The sequence below is a fragment of the Excalfactoria chinensis genome, chromosome Z (genome assembly GCF_039878825.1).
Source record: "Excalfactoria chinensis isolate bCotChi1 chromosome Z, bCotChi1.hap2, whole genome shotgun sequence".
Taxonomy (NCBI): domain Eukaryota; kingdom Metazoa; phylum Chordata; class Aves; order Galliformes; family Phasianidae; genus Excalfactoria; species Excalfactoria chinensis.
Genome location: NC_092857.1, coordinates 55,606,709 through 55,624,733, shown reverse-complemented (window position 1 = coordinate 55,624,733; position 18,025 = coordinate 55,606,709). Strand labels below are relative to the sequence as shown.

At 38.9% G+C, this 18,025-nt stretch overlaps 1 protein-coding gene, 1 long non-coding RNA gene and 2 other non-coding genes across 4 annotated transcripts in view; 1 reads left to right on the top strand and 3 right to left on the bottom strand.

Moving 5' to 3' along the window:
• Positions 1-840: 840 nt before the first annotated feature.
• On the bottom strand, positions 841-3,247 carry COX7C (cytochrome c oxidase subunit 7C). The gene is made up of 3 exons (XM_072359443.1): positions 3,089-3,247; positions 1,858-2,003; positions 841-935 (listed from the first exon to the last, which is right to left on the bottom strand). Exons 1-2 carry the CDS (start codon positions 3,161-3,163, stop codon positions 1,887-1,889), a joined length of 192 nt encoding a protein of 63 aa, XP_072215544.1. The 5' UTR covers positions 3,164-3,247; the 3' UTR covers positions 841-935; positions 1,858-1,886.
• LOC140264687 (small nucleolar RNA Z39) lies at positions 1,421-1,482 on the bottom strand. The gene has a single exon (XR_011906076.1). It is a non-coding gene; the product is annotated as a small nucleolar RNA Z39 (small nucleolar RNA).
• LOC140264688 (small nucleolar RNA Z39) lies at positions 2,443-2,505 on the bottom strand. The gene has a single exon (XR_011906077.1). It is a non-coding gene; the product is annotated as a small nucleolar RNA Z39 (small nucleolar RNA).
• Positions 3,248-3,377: 130 nt separating the features above from the next.
• LOC140263746 (uncharacterized) overlaps positions 3,378-18,025 on the top strand; it is a 192,419-nt gene continuing 177,771 nt past the window's right edge. Inside the window, exon 1 of the long non-coding RNA XR_011905949.1 lies at positions 3,378-3,415. This is a non-coding gene — a long non-coding RNA (uncharacterized lncRNA). The remainder of the gene's footprint in view (positions 3,416-18,025) is intronic.

The window sequence follows — 18,025 nt, the reverse complement described above, 5'->3', positions numbered from 1 at the left end:
CTTTGTAATCTAGGAGCTCCCATTTTGATTCCTTCCACAATAAAGACTCGGTTTCCTACAGCACCTAAGTTCCCAACCCTGTGACCAAGACATGGACACAAGTGTGCAGGAGAATGACTTCCTTCCCATGCTGGCAGAACTGATAGTTTACACATCATTCTCCTCCCTGTGGCAAGTAGTTTCTTAATCCTATTCATCAGCACTTAAGATTGCTTTGGGTTACAGAAGCCCACTGTTAGCCATGATCTTGCATGCTGAGAATAAAACTGTCATACTGCAGTTAATAATTCTTTCCAACACCTACCGATTTTAAGTAATATTAAAGTTTCAGTAAGCGATATAATTTTTATTATCAATGTATTTTGTAGTCAGTGTTGTAGTTACTGCTGCTATACTTCCCGTGTCCATTACCTGAGCCTGAATACCACTGCAGGGCAATGCTTGTGTTCTTGTTCAAGGCAGTGTTGCAGAACAAGTATAGAAGCAAAGACAAATGTTCTTATCAGTATGAAATACCAAAAATAGAAATTCTGCAGCATGGATTACAGTGATAGTACACCTAATGTCAAACTTAATGGCTATGATCTATCCAGGTCATTATTTTCAGTCTAGTCTGATCGCAATGACAGATCAATCAGCTTCAGCAAAGCTACTAACATACCCAGCCAACTAACATTTTTACACCCAAATTCAATATTGAGATTGGATTTTTTCATCTCCCTAATTTAAAAATGAAGAAAGTAAACATTTAACTTAATGTTAACATACTGCAAGTTGAAGGGTTTTCACACCAGTTTTAAAAAGCATTTCAGCAGTTTCACAAAACACACCACACAAGACTTCCAGATTTAAAGTTTATTTAGACATATCCAGCATGGTACACAATTGAAGATATCATTTTTTCCACTTAAGTTGCCGTACAGAAGACTTCAACTCTGCAAGAAAATGTAGAAGAATTAACAAGCTTAAGAAATCTGAATTACTTTTGCATCTAGTAAAACCTACAAAAGTATCATTTAACTTTGATAAAACCATCAAACTGGCAAAAGAATTACACAGTCTATTCCATTTGAGATTTCACTGATGAGTACTTCCTTTCAAAAACTAGTTCAGTCAACCCATCTCCTCCCCAAAGAAAACAGTTCTCAGATTACAGAATTAATAGCTCCAGGTATTTTTGAAGTAAAAGAAGTTTATTTTAAACTAAAACAGCCCTCCACTTTATAGCGGCATGCTTTCAGAACAGAAACAATGGCTGAAGCTTGTTTGTTGGTCCATTATTATCACTAGCAAGCACCAGTTACCATAGCATCTGATATTAATCCCCTCATTTTAAGTGCACTTTGCACCATGTTTATGTTGTGGCTGTGCTAAAATGGCTGAATTGAAGCTGAAGATTTTTTTGTCGAGTTTTATCTGGCACATCAGAAAGCGTTTACAGTATCACAGATTCTCATACTGTTTTGTTCACATCATATATGCCAGATATCTCTACATATCATGTAAGGTACAGCTTTTTTTTTTTTAATCACAGATGGTTATTTATTTTACAGTTACTGTCCAAATCACCTGGACGCCACTACCAGTTAGCCCAGTTGCAGGCTATAAGGAAACCGCAGTCAGGGAGGTTGACCTTTGGGGATTCAAGGTTCACAAGTCAATGACTTCAGCCCTCCAGTAAAGCAAACTGAAGCCCATGCATCATTTGAGTTTAAATGGAACTACAAACCACAAACTACTACAAACAAGTAGTCAGGGAGATGCTGAGAGTTGTAATAATGCTTGTAAATGAGAAAAGACTCTTTCATCCTCAGATTTCTTCAGTTTCTACTATGTTAGAACATCAAAATCATTTACCCAGTAAGCGTTATTACAGTTTGTCCCCTTCATTTCTTAAGAAGCTGGTGTCTGACAATAAAGAAAGGGGCAGCAAATCCACTTCCAAAGAATGCACACATCACTGCCAGTAACCGCCATTTGTTTTCCACAGAAAATGGAAGGTTCTAGAAAACAAAGATACATGTTTGTTCTGCAATCAATACATCTTAATTATGTCCTCAGTTGCACGACAATAGCAAGAGGCTCAGAGCAGTAACACTAGGAGTACAACTGACAAGAAATATTAATGCCCTGACAATTACCCCCCTTCTTTTCTTGCCAAAAGACCCAGTCTTTACAGTAGCTTGGATGCGAGCTCTGGATGTTGTTTTGTCTAACACCCTTCCAATTTGTACTCAGGCCAAAGGAGACTGGGCTGCTCAAAGCCTTGTCCTATCAACTGCAGACATCCTAAAGTCCTTTGCTTAAAATACAGGCCCCACAGCCCCTCCGTGTAACCTGTTTCAATATTTAACCATTTTTACAGGAAAAAATGTATTTTTCATGTAAAGTTTAATCTAATTTTCAGATATAAAATTCAAGAGAACACTTGGAGCATAATGGTACATCAGAAAGCGTTTACAGCATCAATGTTTCTACTCATACTGAAAAGCTCATCATCTGTACCATAGATGGCTACAGGGAAGGACACTGAAGTCATTGGTAGCAGCTTGCTTTGCTGCAGTCGTTAACAGCAGTAGAAAGAAACTGCACAACTCACTGCCAGCTAGAGACACGGCAACGGGACAATTACGACTTCTCTATTCAGGGCCTGCAAACCCAGTTACATACAAAACTCTGCAGGGGTTGATGAAGGGACACATTCACCTTGAGCAAGCACGCCGCAGGCCAGGCCTGCACCTCACCCCACACATGCTTCTTGTTATGCCCGGCCGGCACCGTGCCCCATGCAGCACTCAGGGCATCTAAATGACGAGGCCAAGACAGCCCCACTCCCTCAGGGAGGGGCTGCGGCAGGGCCGGCCCGGAGCACAGCCAGCCCGCGGGCCGCCACCGCCGCGCGTCCTTCACGTCTCTCGCCTTCCCGCGCTTCCTTCCCTCGCTGCTCCCCCTCAGCCTACAGCCGACCGCTACCCGATCTCCCTCCTTCTCTCCCCCCGCTCCCCTCTCCCCATCCCCCTCCAGGCCCATTTCTGCCCGCAATCATCAGGCTGTTCCGCAGCACCAAAACCTCCTGCCCTCACGGTACCTTCCCGGGCCCCTCTTCGTAGTGGCTCCTACGGAGGGCGGAGGTGGTGAACCTACGGACGCTAGCAGCCAGCATGATACCGACACGGAACACAGCCGCCTCTCCCCCGAACGACCTTCCCGCAGCACGCCCGGCGCCTTCTGGGACTAACGGAAGTCACGGCACGGAGGAAGCTGCCGCGCACACGGGTGCATGATGGGAGTTGTAGTCCTTCTCTGAGGAATCACGTGGACCCAAGCGGCAGCCTGCGATTGGACGCGCACCCGGTCACGGGGTTGGGGGAGTGCCGCCCGCGTCCTGCCCGACCGCCATTTTTGTCTCTGTCGGGTGAGTGGGGGGAGGGGCGGATATAGAGGGTGAAGTTGTTTCCGCAAGTGTCAGCAGGCTCCACTGTTTGAGTCGGAAGATTTGCACGCAGGCTTTAGTATTTCCAGCTGTTATCGGCATTTCTTGGCATATTTTACTTTGAAGGTTATACTTTGAATAATGACACTGCAAAACAAACAACAACAAAACCAACCAGCTGACCCCAAACGCTATCATTCGTGATTGGGAAAAGCAGAGTATCCATCTTTTGTTTGCATGCTAGGTTTTAGTTTTTTGTTCCCCACATAGTGTGTGAGAAAGGACATGCAAGCAAGATGTCATGCTTTGCATGGCATGCTAGTAAAGGTGGGCTGTGTGATCTCAGCTGCGACATGGCTGCATGCATTTCTAGCTGCAAGGTCAGTTATGGGAAGTAGAAGAAGGCATAAATAGATATTGCATTTGCCACTAAAGGAAGTTTTAAGCAGGAGTGTCGCCATTACTAATTCTTTTTTAATTAATTTTGTTCCTCTGTGAGTAACAGCACAAAGGATCACCTTAAATCTGACCTTTCTTGAGTCCTTCTGTGGTCCCTGACCACACAGATCTCTAGCACACATTTTCCCTGTTAGTAGGTTTAGCTGTCGTATAGTTAATTGCATTTCACTTTTATTTATTTATATATTTATTTATTCATTTTACCACTGTCTAGATTTGTTTTTAAATTTGTGTGTAGGAGTTTACAGTTCATTTTGTTTTCTTCACTTGCTAACTCTGAAGTGTTTTGGGGGGTGCTTTCCTCTTTTTGCTAGCTTCCCTCGCTCGTCTCTCTTTTTATACATTCCTAATTGTAATTAATTCTACAGTGGTACTTTAATTTTTGTATGGTAGTCTGCTTACCTTTGGTGGTCACCACACCACTTAGGAGGATACAATTCCTGGTATTTTCCCATTTAAACACATTCTTATTTTTAGGCAGTTCTCATCTGGCAATGGATTGTATGGTGTTTGTTGTTGCTGAGTTGCTGCTGAGTAGAGGTGTAAAGATCAGAGTAGCACACCAGATCCTCAGCAGTGAGATCTTGAGCCAAGCCAAGGTCCTTCATATCACTTAGGACAGTTCCTTTCTTTTCTTGTGATCTCCTAGGCAGCAAATGTACAAAAGCCATCATGAGCAATGTATAAAAATTCATTCTCCGCTTAACATCACAAGTCTACTCAAGGATAATTTTAGTCAGTTCAGTTGCAGTTCTTGTCTTAATGCTATTGTTTTCTATCTGTCTGCCTATCTATCTATCTGCCTATCTATCTATCTATCTATCTATCTATCTATCTATCTATCTATCTATCTATCTATCTATCTATCTATCTATCGGGTCATAGAGCAGATGATGTTGTCCTTCTGGTGGAGTGACTCGGTGCTACTTTGCTGTTAATAGACTTCAGCCTCCCAGGCATACAGGTTTTGTGTTACTCAGTGAGACCTTTAGCTTCAAAGATAGATAATAAGTAGTCTGTAGTAGAAAATATTAATCACTGTCAAACTTTAGCCACTGTCTTTCATATTTATACTGAATCATGATAATACAGTGTTTTCTTGATTGACTTAATTCTGAGAAGTTTGTGATAGAGTTAGGTGTCACTTACTTTAAGATTTGTATTGGATACATCTGCACAGATTTGTGTTAGAAAGGACAAAAGATTCAGTTTCTTGACTTCTAGGTAATCCAGAAATCTGTTATGTGATTTCTACAGTGATACAGTTAACAGTCTTTTATTAGAAGTAATACTTTAATTATAGAGCTGGTACCTTGCAGTACTTTTCTATGCATGCATAAATCTGTGAATTTTCAAGAGGAGTTTCACAACTGGTGAAGAAATTTGTAGGACTCTGTATGCTTTCAAAATGCATACTAGGAAATGAAGTACCTCAGCCTAGTAACAGGCTACAGTAATGCCAGGATTTGAGAAACCGTGCATGTAGTGTTCAGAGAAAAGAAACTGCCTCTCAAATTATTAGAAGTATGATGTGTAGTAATCATGAGGATAATCATGTGGCATTACCATCTCATACGTAGCTAATGCTCCACTGGGTGTCTTTGTAAAAACACTGTCTAACTCACACACAAAGGTAGGGCTTGTAAAAGAAATTACTGGGCGAAATTTCCTGGACTGTGAGTGAGAGTCAGAACAGATTACAGTGATACCTTCTGATTTTAAATCTCCAGATCTTGGAATCTAGTCTTCTAATCTCTATCCAGCTTTCTGTATCTACAGCTCTTATCTTCCTTTAAGTAACCCATTAATATAATTGCTTAGATTTCCAGGGTTATCTTCATCTTTAGTAATATATTGAATAGTTCTGCTTTTGAATTTGATTTGCTAATAAATTATTTTAGGTAATTTTTTCCTACTGCTCACTTTTCAATTGAACTGTAAGGGAAAGAGTAACTGAAAACAAACAAACAGGTAACTGAACTGGATAATTTCAAGTGCTTAACTTCTGTGATCTGGAAGAAAGAAGCACAGAAGCTCATCATGGCAATCAGATATAATGATAGCAGTAAGGTATAGGTAGTAATGTCTTTTTCATTCTTGTTTTAGGAGTAGGAAACAGGTTTTGTTCAGTACTGGAATTGTATGTGGTTAAACTGTGTACCTTTCATTAAAACATATTAGTATGTATTCCCAAATTTTAAGTAGTATTGCTGATGGAGATCTCAGATTACAAATCAACTGTTGTGTAAGGCATATATGAGTATAATTTATATAGTAATTTGTAGCTTATAGCAATTTGTCTTACAGTATGTGTAATAGGCCTGTTTCTTAGCAAAGTGAATATTCTGAAATTGAAAAATATATATCAAATATAGAATGAATAATACTATTAAAATAACATGGGAATTGTCAACTGAAAGCTGAAGTGATGGTATGTAAAGTGTCAGAAACACCTGAATTTTACACAATTAAAGTGTGAAAACCTAGAAATGAAAAGAGGGAGAATGTTTAAAAAAATGTTTCTTTATGAAGTTATTTTCTTATTCTTAAGAGCACAGATAGGTCATTGGGTAGTGAGGTAGAGTAGTAAGAGGAATTGTGTGGAAATGGTTACAATTATATTGTAGGTACTGGTAATATAAGTCTCTTTGTGGGAGAAGGTCACTGGGAGGAGTAGCATCTTTCATTATTTTGTTATGGGCATAGTTGTTAAAAGTAGCTAAGCTTTCACATGTACAAGTTGTCTCTCAGGTCTGAGACTGACGGAGTAACTTCTGAAGGTAAACGTAGGCAAAATCATTTTTGTAAGACAAAGTTCAAAGAAAACCTCTGTTCCTGAGATTCACTGCCAGGCTGGAGGGAGCTCTGAGCTAGTTGAACTAGATAACCTTTAAAGGTCCCTTCCAACTCTAAGGATTCTGTGATTCTATTTTCAGATTCTTTTATAAATTTGAAAAGGGTGGCTGCAATTTCACTGCTGTTAAGAGCCTTGTGTTTAGCCAGCGTTATCAGGATGCACACTGTTTTGTGCCGTCACTTGATTCAGCATTGCCAGCTGCGCTGGGCCATATGCAGGTCATGGGCCACAGGTTGGACATTCCTGGACTGGATGAATTTGGATGTAATTTCCAACCTTAGTGATTCTATGATTCTATGATTTTTAACTTGTCTAGCAGAGAAGAAAAAGAGCTAAACTGTTAAAATTCTGAAAATGTGTGTGGTTTTATTACTATTACTCAAAATCTTGCTGTCTGCTGAACTTTTTCCACAGCATGAGATGTGAATAATCATCTGCCACAGCTTTTTATGTGTACATCATCAAAGGTGCTTTTGGCAATAGAAGAGTATGCTTCATCTGGAGTGAAACTAACTGGATTTAAAACTGTGTGAAGAATTGGAGAAGCTCGTGGGTGAGGTTGGCAAGGATGTTACAGTAGCTGCCCTGATTGTGATGACCCTTACAGTGTGAGGAGGATGTAAGCCCTGTGGAAGGAGCATGGCCTGCTGAGAAGTGATCAAATCCTTTAGATGTTATTCAGCTTCCAGCAGATGCCAGTATACCCCTGCACTGAGAATAAGTCGTGAGTGTTTAAGAATAGAGAAGGCAGGTGGTTGTAGTTGGAAACTATGTTAGGCAGATAGCTTGGAGGGCTGCTTGGAAGCTTGCCTGCTGCAAAGGAAGTACGCTTAATCAGATGTCTAAGTTGCTTATGTATGAAGAGGGAACTTAGCAGTCATGTACTGTATTGGTGCTGATGACACAAGAGAGATGAGCACCTGGGAGACTGAACTTGTGCTAATTCTCAGGAGTCTGAGTCTTTGTGGTACTATTTGAAGTACCACTTCTGCTGCTACTGAGTCCTGGCAGGCAGGCAAAGCTCTGATTTTGTTAGGCATGGATGAAATTATATTGTAGAGAGGAGAGATTAAGGCAGATGGTTGTTAATTTGAATGGGAAGTCTGAAAACCTTGGTTGATCACAGGCATACACTTGATATTTAAGTTGATTAAATGGTTAGTATTTTGTGAGAAGATTTGGTTAAAAAAAATACAGGAAGCAATGGTGGAAGAAGAAAGAATTTTTTGTACTCTTTATAAAAATATATATGTCTTTAAGGGCTAAACTCCATTAAACCAAAGCAATTACATCACTGTTTACTATTCTAAGAACTTTCAGCACACACTCTCTGTACTGACATGCTCAGAAACTTGTAAGTACTCATAACCAATGGATTTTTGTATTATTATCTTTCTCTCTTTAGTAGTAGTAGATTGCTCAGCTGTTAAGCAAATATTGGTCTCATTTTTCTTGTTTATGTGTTGGCAGACTACAAATTCACTTGTGACAGTTTGTATACAACAGCTTTCAACTATGTGTTTTACAACAGGGTGTATTTTGATATAAGAATAGTAGATGATGTTTCTAAAATGCATTTTGAGATAATTTAAGCAGATAAGTCACTGTTGAGAGGAGGTAAAATCATGTTATTTCAATTTTGACGTCACTGAGGACTTGAGAAGTCTTTAATATCTTAGTTCTCAAGGCTCAGAGCTGGTGCTTCCATCAAAGCTCAGTCTAAAAGATGTCCTCTTGATCTGTGGCATTTTTTGAGGGTAGTGGTTAGTCTGTCTACTGTCAGTCTCAAGAAGTAGTGTACTGGTCAGCTTTTCATAGAGGTGAGTGGAGCTCTTCTGACAACTTGCTGAAATATTCTGATGCTGTGGTAGTGATTATTTTGTTTGGTCTGTGTGCTTATTGTTACCCTCTGTACTTTAGAAGAAGTCTGATGTGACTCTTACTAGTCACCATTTAACATGAAGTCCCAGAAGTTTTCTTTTTGTTTTCCAGAGGCATTATTTCTTCTTCCTTAGACTGTGTATTTCTTATCTTACTCTGATTCAGTTACTAGCATCTCAGTTCAGACAAGCTGATTTATTTACTGGTGAGCTATTCTGTCCCTTCACTGACATGTTCACTTTTAATCTCTCTTCTAGACTTGAATGTTCAAGACTATGTAATATGCTGGCTAAATTGAATATGTCGTCTGTATTTAACCATTATCATGAAATCTTAACTTCTTAAAACACTGAATACAAAGTACACCAATGCCCTCTTCTTTATGCTGTGTGTCACTGATTATTAGATTCCTTTGTACACTGAGTAAACAAAGAGCTAATATTTGCCAGAGCATGGATATTTATTTATTTATTAAGAACATGCTTTATTTGCTCAGCACTGTAAAGGGGCAAGTTGAATTTGGACTTGCTTACGAATAATTCAGGCAGTAGTGAATATTAACTTCAAATGAAGCTATGAAGAAGTTGCTGTGGCAAATAATGTACTTAAGATTCTTGTTAGGAAAAAACAAAACAAAACAAAAACCAGTTACTTAGCTCTTGAGCTGTGCTTGCACCTTTGCATAAGCTTTGTCAGTTCCATTCTTGGTCTGTTGTAGAAGATGAAACAGTCAGGAGACTTGTCCTTTGAGGCTTCTGTAAAACAGGCATTTGAACATGAATCCTGTGCTAAAAACTGGTTTGGTTTGCTGGATGTCAGTAAATCTTTTACTTAATGTTGCAGGTGTCTGAAAGACATTGTTTTTCAGAAGGCTTTAGGGCTTAGACTCTTCTGCTTCAGTACTTTCCTTCTAAGGAAGTTATGTATTGTTAAAAGTTTGTGACAGTCTCTCTGATTAAATATAATGTGGTCCTTATTAGAGATTGCACTGCCTTGGATCTTGTCATTGCCTCATTGTATTATGAAAATACAAATTGGCCCTTCTTAGAATACTTAAACAGAACTCTTTGCACAATCCACTTGTCTCCTTCCAAAAAATTCCAAAATCTGAATTCAGAACTACACTTGAGCAGACTTTCTAATTTTTAGAATCAACTTAATATTTGTTTCCAAGATTTAAAGGAAAGTCCTCCAAAGTATCTGAAGGAACACACCCTGAGATTCAACTTAGATGGACCTTCTGTCACTTTTAATCCTCTGTGGCTCTAAATTTTATCAGATGCTTGATGTATTTGTCAAATATGAAAAGTTTCTATTGCTTGAAAAGTTATCCTCATGTCTCTCTTTTGTCTGATTCTGTGTCTTGAGGAGATTTATGCAAAGCTTTTCTGAATAATTTGACAGTTTCAGCAGCTTGTTGCTGGCATCACGCTCGCTCCTTTAAAACAGTTCATTTTGTAAATGGCAATTCAATGTAAGGGAATTATTACAGACTACACATGGGGGTAGTGGTAGAGATTTTTTAATGCATGTACTCAGCTGCTTCATGGAATTTCATTTCACAGTTGGAAACTTGACTCCTAACTAGTGTTGAGTGATACTTGCAATTTTACTTTGAATGCTCAAGTGTAAGAATGGCTAACTTTGCAGAAATACTGTGTGTTTTATCCAGATCAAGAGTACCACATTACTGTAGAGCAGCTAGTTGTCTATAAAGATAGCCCAACTTGAAATCTTGGAAATCTGAGGCAGAAAAATGTAATTTTCTTTCTCTGTTGATACTCAGATTGAATCAAATGCTATTATTATGCCCTGTCTTGATCAGGGTATAAGATGAATAACATCTTGTTATCTAAAACTATATAATCCAAAGCGGATTGATAGTGCAATTAACTTACTTATTTCCTACTATTCTTGCAGCATTTAGCCTCGTTAATTGTGCTAAACAGGTTGTCTTGCTGATTTATCAGAATGGGGAGCAGGACCTGGAGACCCAAGCTGTGAGTTTTAGGAGTGGGAATTTTGCTAGTTTTTGCTTTGGTAGAGGCAATTATATTTCTCAGTAGATATTGTTGAATCACGCATGGATGCCTAAACCTTCATTTCTGTGTCAGAGATGTGTTAATGCGAGCAAAGAGATATATAAATAAGCAGCTCAGTTTCCCCGCAGTTGCTCTTTTCTTTTGTGTATAGTATCATCTGTTTTTATCTTTTTTTCCCAAATGCAGAGGCTGTTTTTAATGCTGTCTTGACAACCCTTGGAACAGTTTTATCTCTGTTTGTCAGTGCCCCTAAACAGCTGTCCCATACCAGTGGATCAGGAACTTTTACTGTAGTACACATCAGAACATACTCAGCTGAAGAAACAAAACGAAGGCTTAATCATAGAATAGAATGATAGAACCAGGATTGGAAAAGACCTCCAAGATCATCCAATCCAACTGTCCACCTATCACCAATATTTTCCTCTAAACCATGTCTGTCAGTACAGTATCTAAACTTTTCTTGAACACCTTCAGGGTCGATGACTCCACCACCTCTCTGGGCAGCCCTTTTCAGCAACTCTTGGAGAACAAGTATTTCCCAATGTCCAACCTAAATCTCTCCTGTTGAAACTTGAGACCATTCTCTCTAGTCCTATTAGTAGCTGCATGGGAGAAGATTCCCATCTGCCACTCACCATGATCTCCCTTCATGTAGTTGTAGAGAATGATAAAGTCTCCCCTGCTCCTCCTCTCCTCTAGACTAAACAATCCCAGTTCTGTCAGCCACTTCTCGTAAACCTAGTGCTTCAGACTCCTTACCAGTTTCACTGCTGGACACGCTTCAGGGCCCTGATGTCTTTCTTGTAGTGAGGGTACCAAAACTAAATACAATATTTGAGGTATGTCTTCACCAGGACTGAGTACAGAGAGGTATGATCACTTCCCTGCTCCTGCTAGCAACACTATTTCTGATAAAAGCCAGGATGCCATTGGCTGACTTGTCCACCTGGGCACACTGCTGGCTCATGTTCAACTGAGCACTGACTAATGCCCCCAGTTCTATTTCCTCTATGCAGTCTTCCAGCTACTCTGCCCCAAGTGTGTAGTGTTACCGGGGTTTGTGTGGCCAAAATGTAGTACCCCATGCTTGGTATTGTTGAACTTCATCCCATTGGCCTCAGCCCTGTCTAGTTCACTCTGTAGGGCTTTCATACCCCAAGGTAGATCAGCGCTTCCTGCCAACTGGAATTCACATGTAAACTTACTGAGGGTGCACTCGATGCCCTCATCCAGGTCATCAATAAAGATTTTAAACAGGACAGGCCACAGTACTGACCCCTGGGGAACATCACTTGTGACTAATCACCTCCTAGATTTAACTCCATTCACCAGCACTTTCTGGGCCCAGTCATCCAGCAGTTCTTCAGCCAGCAAAGAGTGTACCTATCCAAGCCACAGGCTGCCAGCTTCTGCAGGAAACAGTGTCAAAGGCTTTGCTGAAGTTTGGATAGACTACATCAATAGCCTTTCCCTCATTCACCAGGCAAGTCACTCAATCAGAGAAGGAGATAAGGTTAATCAAAAAGGACCTTTCTTTCATGAACCCTCACTTGCTGGTCCTGATCCTCCAGTTGTCCCACACATGCCATCTGATCTCCCTCAAGACAGTCTGCCCCATTACATTTCCTGGCACCAAGATCAGGCTGACCAGCCTGACCCCAGATCCTCCTTACTGCCCTTCTTGTAGATGGAAGTCATACTGACAAGCCTCCAGTCATCTGGAATCTCTCTGGTTGGCCAGAAATGCTGACAGATGATGGAAAGTGGCTTGGTGATCACCTCTGCTGGCTCCCTCAGCAGTCTTGAGTGGATTCAGTGTCATGGACTTGTGGCAGTCCAGGTGGAGCTGCATTCCAGAGGGGACTCTTTAATTTCCATGGGATATTCATGCTACCCAGTGGTGGAGTTCTGTTTGCAGTTAAGAGTGTCACTGAAAGGACACTCCTTGTGTCTCTCAGGTTGACCATTCTGCTGTGGCAGAAACTTGTACCTGTGTTGGTCTGGCTTCTGTGGATTACAAGACTTTGACACCAGTAATTAGTAGATCTCATGATTTTCTTTTCTTTAAGGGTTTACAGAAATGCAAGATTGGAAAACTATTTTAAGAAGATAGTAAATGGCTATTATCTTTTAGAATACCATTAATAATTTTAATAGAGTTCTGTCACTGATTCTCCCCTGCCATTCTTAAGATTCATAGGCTAGAAGTATATTTCTGAAGCATATTTCTGAAGACAAATTCCAGCCCCACTTCTCAAGAGCGGGGTGCCCAGGGCCATGTCTGCCTGAGTTTTCAGTATTTCAGTGAGTGGAGATAACCATGGCTTGTCTGGGCAGTCCATTCCAGTACTCAGTCTTCTTCACAATAAAGAAGTATTTTCCTTACATAAATGTGAAATTTTCTGCATTTTGGTCTGTGTCTGTTGTATCTCGTTGGGTCACTGCATACCAGAGAATAGTCTTTGGCTTCTTTATTCTCCAAGGAAGAACCTTTTGCTAGTAAACTTGGTTTCTAGTAAATATATTTCTTTGCCAATTTTTGTATGCATGTATATGCATAGGTACATACAGCATAACTAATGTTCTTTGCTATTAAAATTAAATAACCAAAGAACATTACATAGCTGCTCCTTTCTTAAATCCATTTCCATTTAAAATTAACCTGATTAGTAAGTAAATTGTATGGTTGAATATGTAAGAATCGGTTTGTTTGTGTGGATAGGTAGACTGAAACACCAGGCAAAATAATATACCATTTTCTGCTTAGCAATATGACTTGCTGCTTGTCAGTCCTAGCAACAATTTCTTTATAATAATACCACATCAGCTAGAAGTTCTTGTGAAACATACAGATCCTGTAAGAAAATAACTCGAAACTGGAAAAGTTTCCAGCAGTTTCTTAAATTGCAGTATTCAGTTCTAGGTCAGGAGTACCTGACCCATGGGCAGTAGGTTCAGAGATGCAGGAGGACAAAATCAGAGGTAACTCTGGAGGCAAAACTGGAGACTGATATGTCAGGGAAGTGTATATGGGGAACAATAGGTAAGAAGAGGCTATGGATGTAAATTACAGTGGATTGAGCACTGCATATCTCTGAGATCAACAGCTCCAGCTGGAGTTTTGTGTTACCATTCAAGCTTAGATTCAACAAAATTATTTTTCACATCTGTTACTCTTACAGTTAAGCTTTTCATCAGTAAACCAGTATCCTTCATGATGTACGGAAGCATACCTCGGTTGGTGATACATGTGATTAAGATAAAATATGTTTATGATACTTCATAGTTTTTAATTTTGACAATGTTGAAAGTTCTGTGTTACATGAATACTATGGATATCATCTCCATTATGTGTAAGAATGGTTTTAACATATGATAAGCTTATGGATAAGCTTTTCTCTGAAGGTATTGACATGTATCAATATGAAAAAAAACCATTAAAATCCTTTATTTTTCATAATTTGGGGCTAAATGGATGCCTCTATTTCAAAGCAGATCAGTAATTTTTCAGTTGGAAAGGAATTATTATTTATATTTTGATTTAAAAATTGCAGTCAGTACGTAGGATTTTCTCCTATAGATTTATAAAAGTCAAGCAAGGATGAAATAACTACTTGCTCTTTTTGTCTTACTATCTGTTAGTGTTCTGTGTCTGCTCTTACAAATCCATTTATGTTGTTATGCTTCTAGGAACATTTATGCATGTTTTCTTCTTGAAATCTTGAAAGCTGATATTCTTTTAATAATAACCTTAACTTTATCTGCAATTCTAACTTTCTTGTGTTTCATGGCTTTAGTTTATGAGCTTTCCCATGACTGTTTCTGACAATTCATCAAAATTTTCAGCAGTGATTTTGCAGCAGTCAGCAATCATGTGAAGGTTACCTAGAACTTAGCTTCAAATGACATATGAAGTCTTTTGCTTATAAGTCTTGTAGTAGCCTCAGACTCAAGAGGTCTTTCATTCTGAAGTGTCTTCATTCTGCTGCTGGTGTGTGATGTGTAAATATGGAACAATTTTTCACTTTATGCTGGAATTTCTAGCTAGTAAAAAACAGTTGAGCTGATTACACAAAGTCCAGATTTGAATTTCTCCTTAATCTGTGATTTAGATTTGAGGGAGTCAGCTGACATTCAGACAGCAGCTGCTGTCTGTGTGGATTTATGCTCTTTGACCTGCATAAAAATGAGCTTATTGACTTTTGTGTGTATTTGTATCTGTACTTATGTGATCTTTGGTGGTAGTCTTGCCAAATCTTAGACTAAGTGAACAATTTGAAATTTTTAGCTACCACTGTTTTGAATGGGCAATTCAGATTTTATTTTATTTTTATTTTTAATTATAAAGGCTTATAATTATCAAGATTTTCTCAAGATGAAAATGTATTTATTTCTTAATAACCCTAATGAAAAACATTCATAATGTGTTTAATTTCCTAAGAGTTGCCTGTCTTGCTCCAATTATTAGAAGGAGAGGAGGATCTTTTAATACTTGTATACCCAATGGCAAGGTTAAGACACAGCTAGTAAAATGTTAGCCCAACCAGTTTATTACAAATATTACTTTCTCATAGAGAAGGAAAAATGAAGTGAGTTTGATTTTTATGTAGTAATATCTTTTAATATAAGAAGTACCTGCTATATGGTCTCTTCTACAGAGAAACTTGCAAGATGATAAGCTGTCAGCTTGCTACTATGCTGAATTACTTAGGGGAGGTGCGTGTAGTGGATGCTTATAATGGAATATGTAATGTTCCAAGCAGCTCAGGTTTACATATTCCAAATATGAACTGAGCCTCAGAAGCAGAAGCATTGATAGCGTGCTAAGCCAGAACTGGTGCTGCTGTACAGACGGAAAGCTTTGAAACTTGTGACCGTCAGCTAATGCAGAGAATACAAATGAATTTTAAGGGAGGCAAAAGAGTAGGGGTGGGGAGTGAATGAGGTGAGTGTTAAAAATTTAAATGATAGGTGTCTGCTAACTCAGTTGGGCTGTAACGAGTTCGGAGATGCTGACATGAAGGCACTAGAGGATATGTGATCATAATGAGAAAATGGGGGAGGTTATGTCTCCAGCTGTTACAGCTGTAGCTAGGGAAAAAAAATAAAAAATTGAAGGACCTCTGAAGGTCACTAATATATCAAGAGCTAACTAGCTTGCAAATGGTGTTAACATTTCTATAGTATGTGCCAATGCTGAAAATGTCAATTACTACAATATGCGGTGCCATTTTCTTGTACAAACGGATAAAATACTACAGGGACTATCTAGTGAATACATTGATTTTATTCAGTCATCTAATGAAAAGAAATATTTCTGCTCAAGATTAGGAACAGGATTAGATGCTTTTTTTTTCCCCCTATTCGGTGACAAAACAATAATATTAAGTGCTATAAGAAAGTCTTACTTAGGCAAAGCATAATTTGAATTGTTGTAGTTGTAGGTTTCTTTTAAATATCTTACTACCTAATAAATATTCCAGAAGCAGTGTAGATGAATTTTAACAGAGTGTCTTTCTGGTACTATTCATGCTAATTTATAAGATTTACCACAATTACTATTCCTGAAAGCTAAAAAATAGTGAGTTATTTCATGAACACATAAAACAAGGTCTTTGAAAAGATTTAACAGGACTCTTAAAATGAAATATTTGGCTGAGATATAATTTGAGCTGGCTACAAAATTGAAGTGCACTGTCATTCCTGACATTCATAAAAATAAATTACTATGTATTGTTTCCTTCTCCTTGTTTCTGAATACAGATCAGTTTGAAAGAAACTATATGCTTTCGTTCTCTTGTTTCTATGGAGTTAAGGGTTTGCTCTGTGCATGAAGAAGAGAACATCTGTATGAATAGTAGGACATCTCTTGTGAATTTATGTATTCTAAAACAAAAAGATTAATTTTTTTAATAACTGGAACTTTATAGAAAAAGCATATTCACAAATCAAATTCCTATCTTAAACAAATTTCCATATATTTATTAGGACATCTGATCTGCGGCCATTTTGGAACATACCGTTTATAGAGGAATTTTTTTTATTTAAAGGAAAGTCAGAAAACAAATGAAAATTCACAACATTATAGTTCAGAGGTAAAAACTTGATTGTAGAGTAATGAGTGACAGAATCTGTTGATTAATGGAAGAGTATTTGTCAGTTACTGATATTTGACCAGAACGTCCCTTTGAAGTTTTAAAAGAAGTTCTTGTGTATCCTTCCCTCACACTGTTTTATTACTTTTGCAACTTTATGTATCTGTATAATTAAACACATACAATGTACAGTAGCTTGATTTTCATCTCATTTAGGCATTCAGTACTCACTGTAGTAAGAGCTGAATTCATAATGACTCTTGTTTATCACCAGCTATAATTCTGTGTTTATAATTTTCTGTTGAGTCTTAGAGAAATATTCAGTGCTAGAATAAAAGCTGTCTTGGAATTCTGTGCATATACATAATGCCATATTTAAATTAAACTGATCAAAGTTCAGTAGGGAAAGAACTTTATTTATGGAAGGTTTTAAGTTGGCAGTTTAAACTCAACACATGCCTCAGTACAGGTTGTACGTACTAGGGGATGACTTGCTGGAACTGAGGCTCAAAAGCCTGTTGTTCCCTAGGTCCTCCTTCCTCCCACTCGTGTAAATGAGAGTGATGTTTCTTTTCCTGTCCCTGGGTACGTTGCTTGACAGCCACAACTTTTCAAATATGATAGAGAGTAGCTCAGCAACCATATCAGCCAGCTCCCTTAGGATCTTGGGCCAGTCATTTGGCCCAGTGGACTTGTACAGATTTATGAGTCAGATTTGGACTTGCTCTGTCCTTACAGCTGGGGGGGAATTTGGTCCTCTAGTTCTCACCAAGAGGCTCAGGTTTAAGGAGGTGAGGTTTGGGGATGTGAGAATCCTGGCTACCAGTAAAGATCAAGGCAAAGAACCTTTTGAGTACCCCAGCCTTCTCCATTTTTGTTGTAGCCAATTCCTCTTTCTCGTGTAGCAGAGGAGGTACACTCTTTTTGGCCTATCTCTTCTAAACTGTGTACCCGTGGTACCATTCTTGTTGATCCCTCACCAAGTTCAGTTCCATCTGTGTCTTGGCTTTCCTAATCCCAGCTCTGCAAATGTGGGCAGAATCTTTGTATTCTTCCCAGGTGACAAGCCCTTCCTTCCACTGTCTGTACTTGCAGTTTGACCAGAAGGTCTTTGCTAAGCCATGCCATTTTTCTGCCTCCCCTACCTGTTTTCTTGTTCTGAGGGGTGGAGGGCTCTTTCACTGTCAGGAAGGCATCCTGAAAGAGCCAGAAGACTCAGAGGAAATATATAAATATCTAAAGGGAGTTGGGAGGC

What these genes read in the sequence shown, in the direction of transcription:
- COX7C (XM_072359443.1), bottom strand. Translation starts at nt 3,163, where the DNA reads ATGCTGGCTGCTAGCGTCCGTAGGTTCACCACCTCCGCCCTCCGTAGG. An exon ending in ACGAAGAGGGGCCCGGGAAG is followed by an intron (nt 2,004 to 3,088) that starts GTACCGTGAGGG and finishes TTTGTTTTCTAG; the next exon opens with AACCTTCCATTTTCTGTGGA.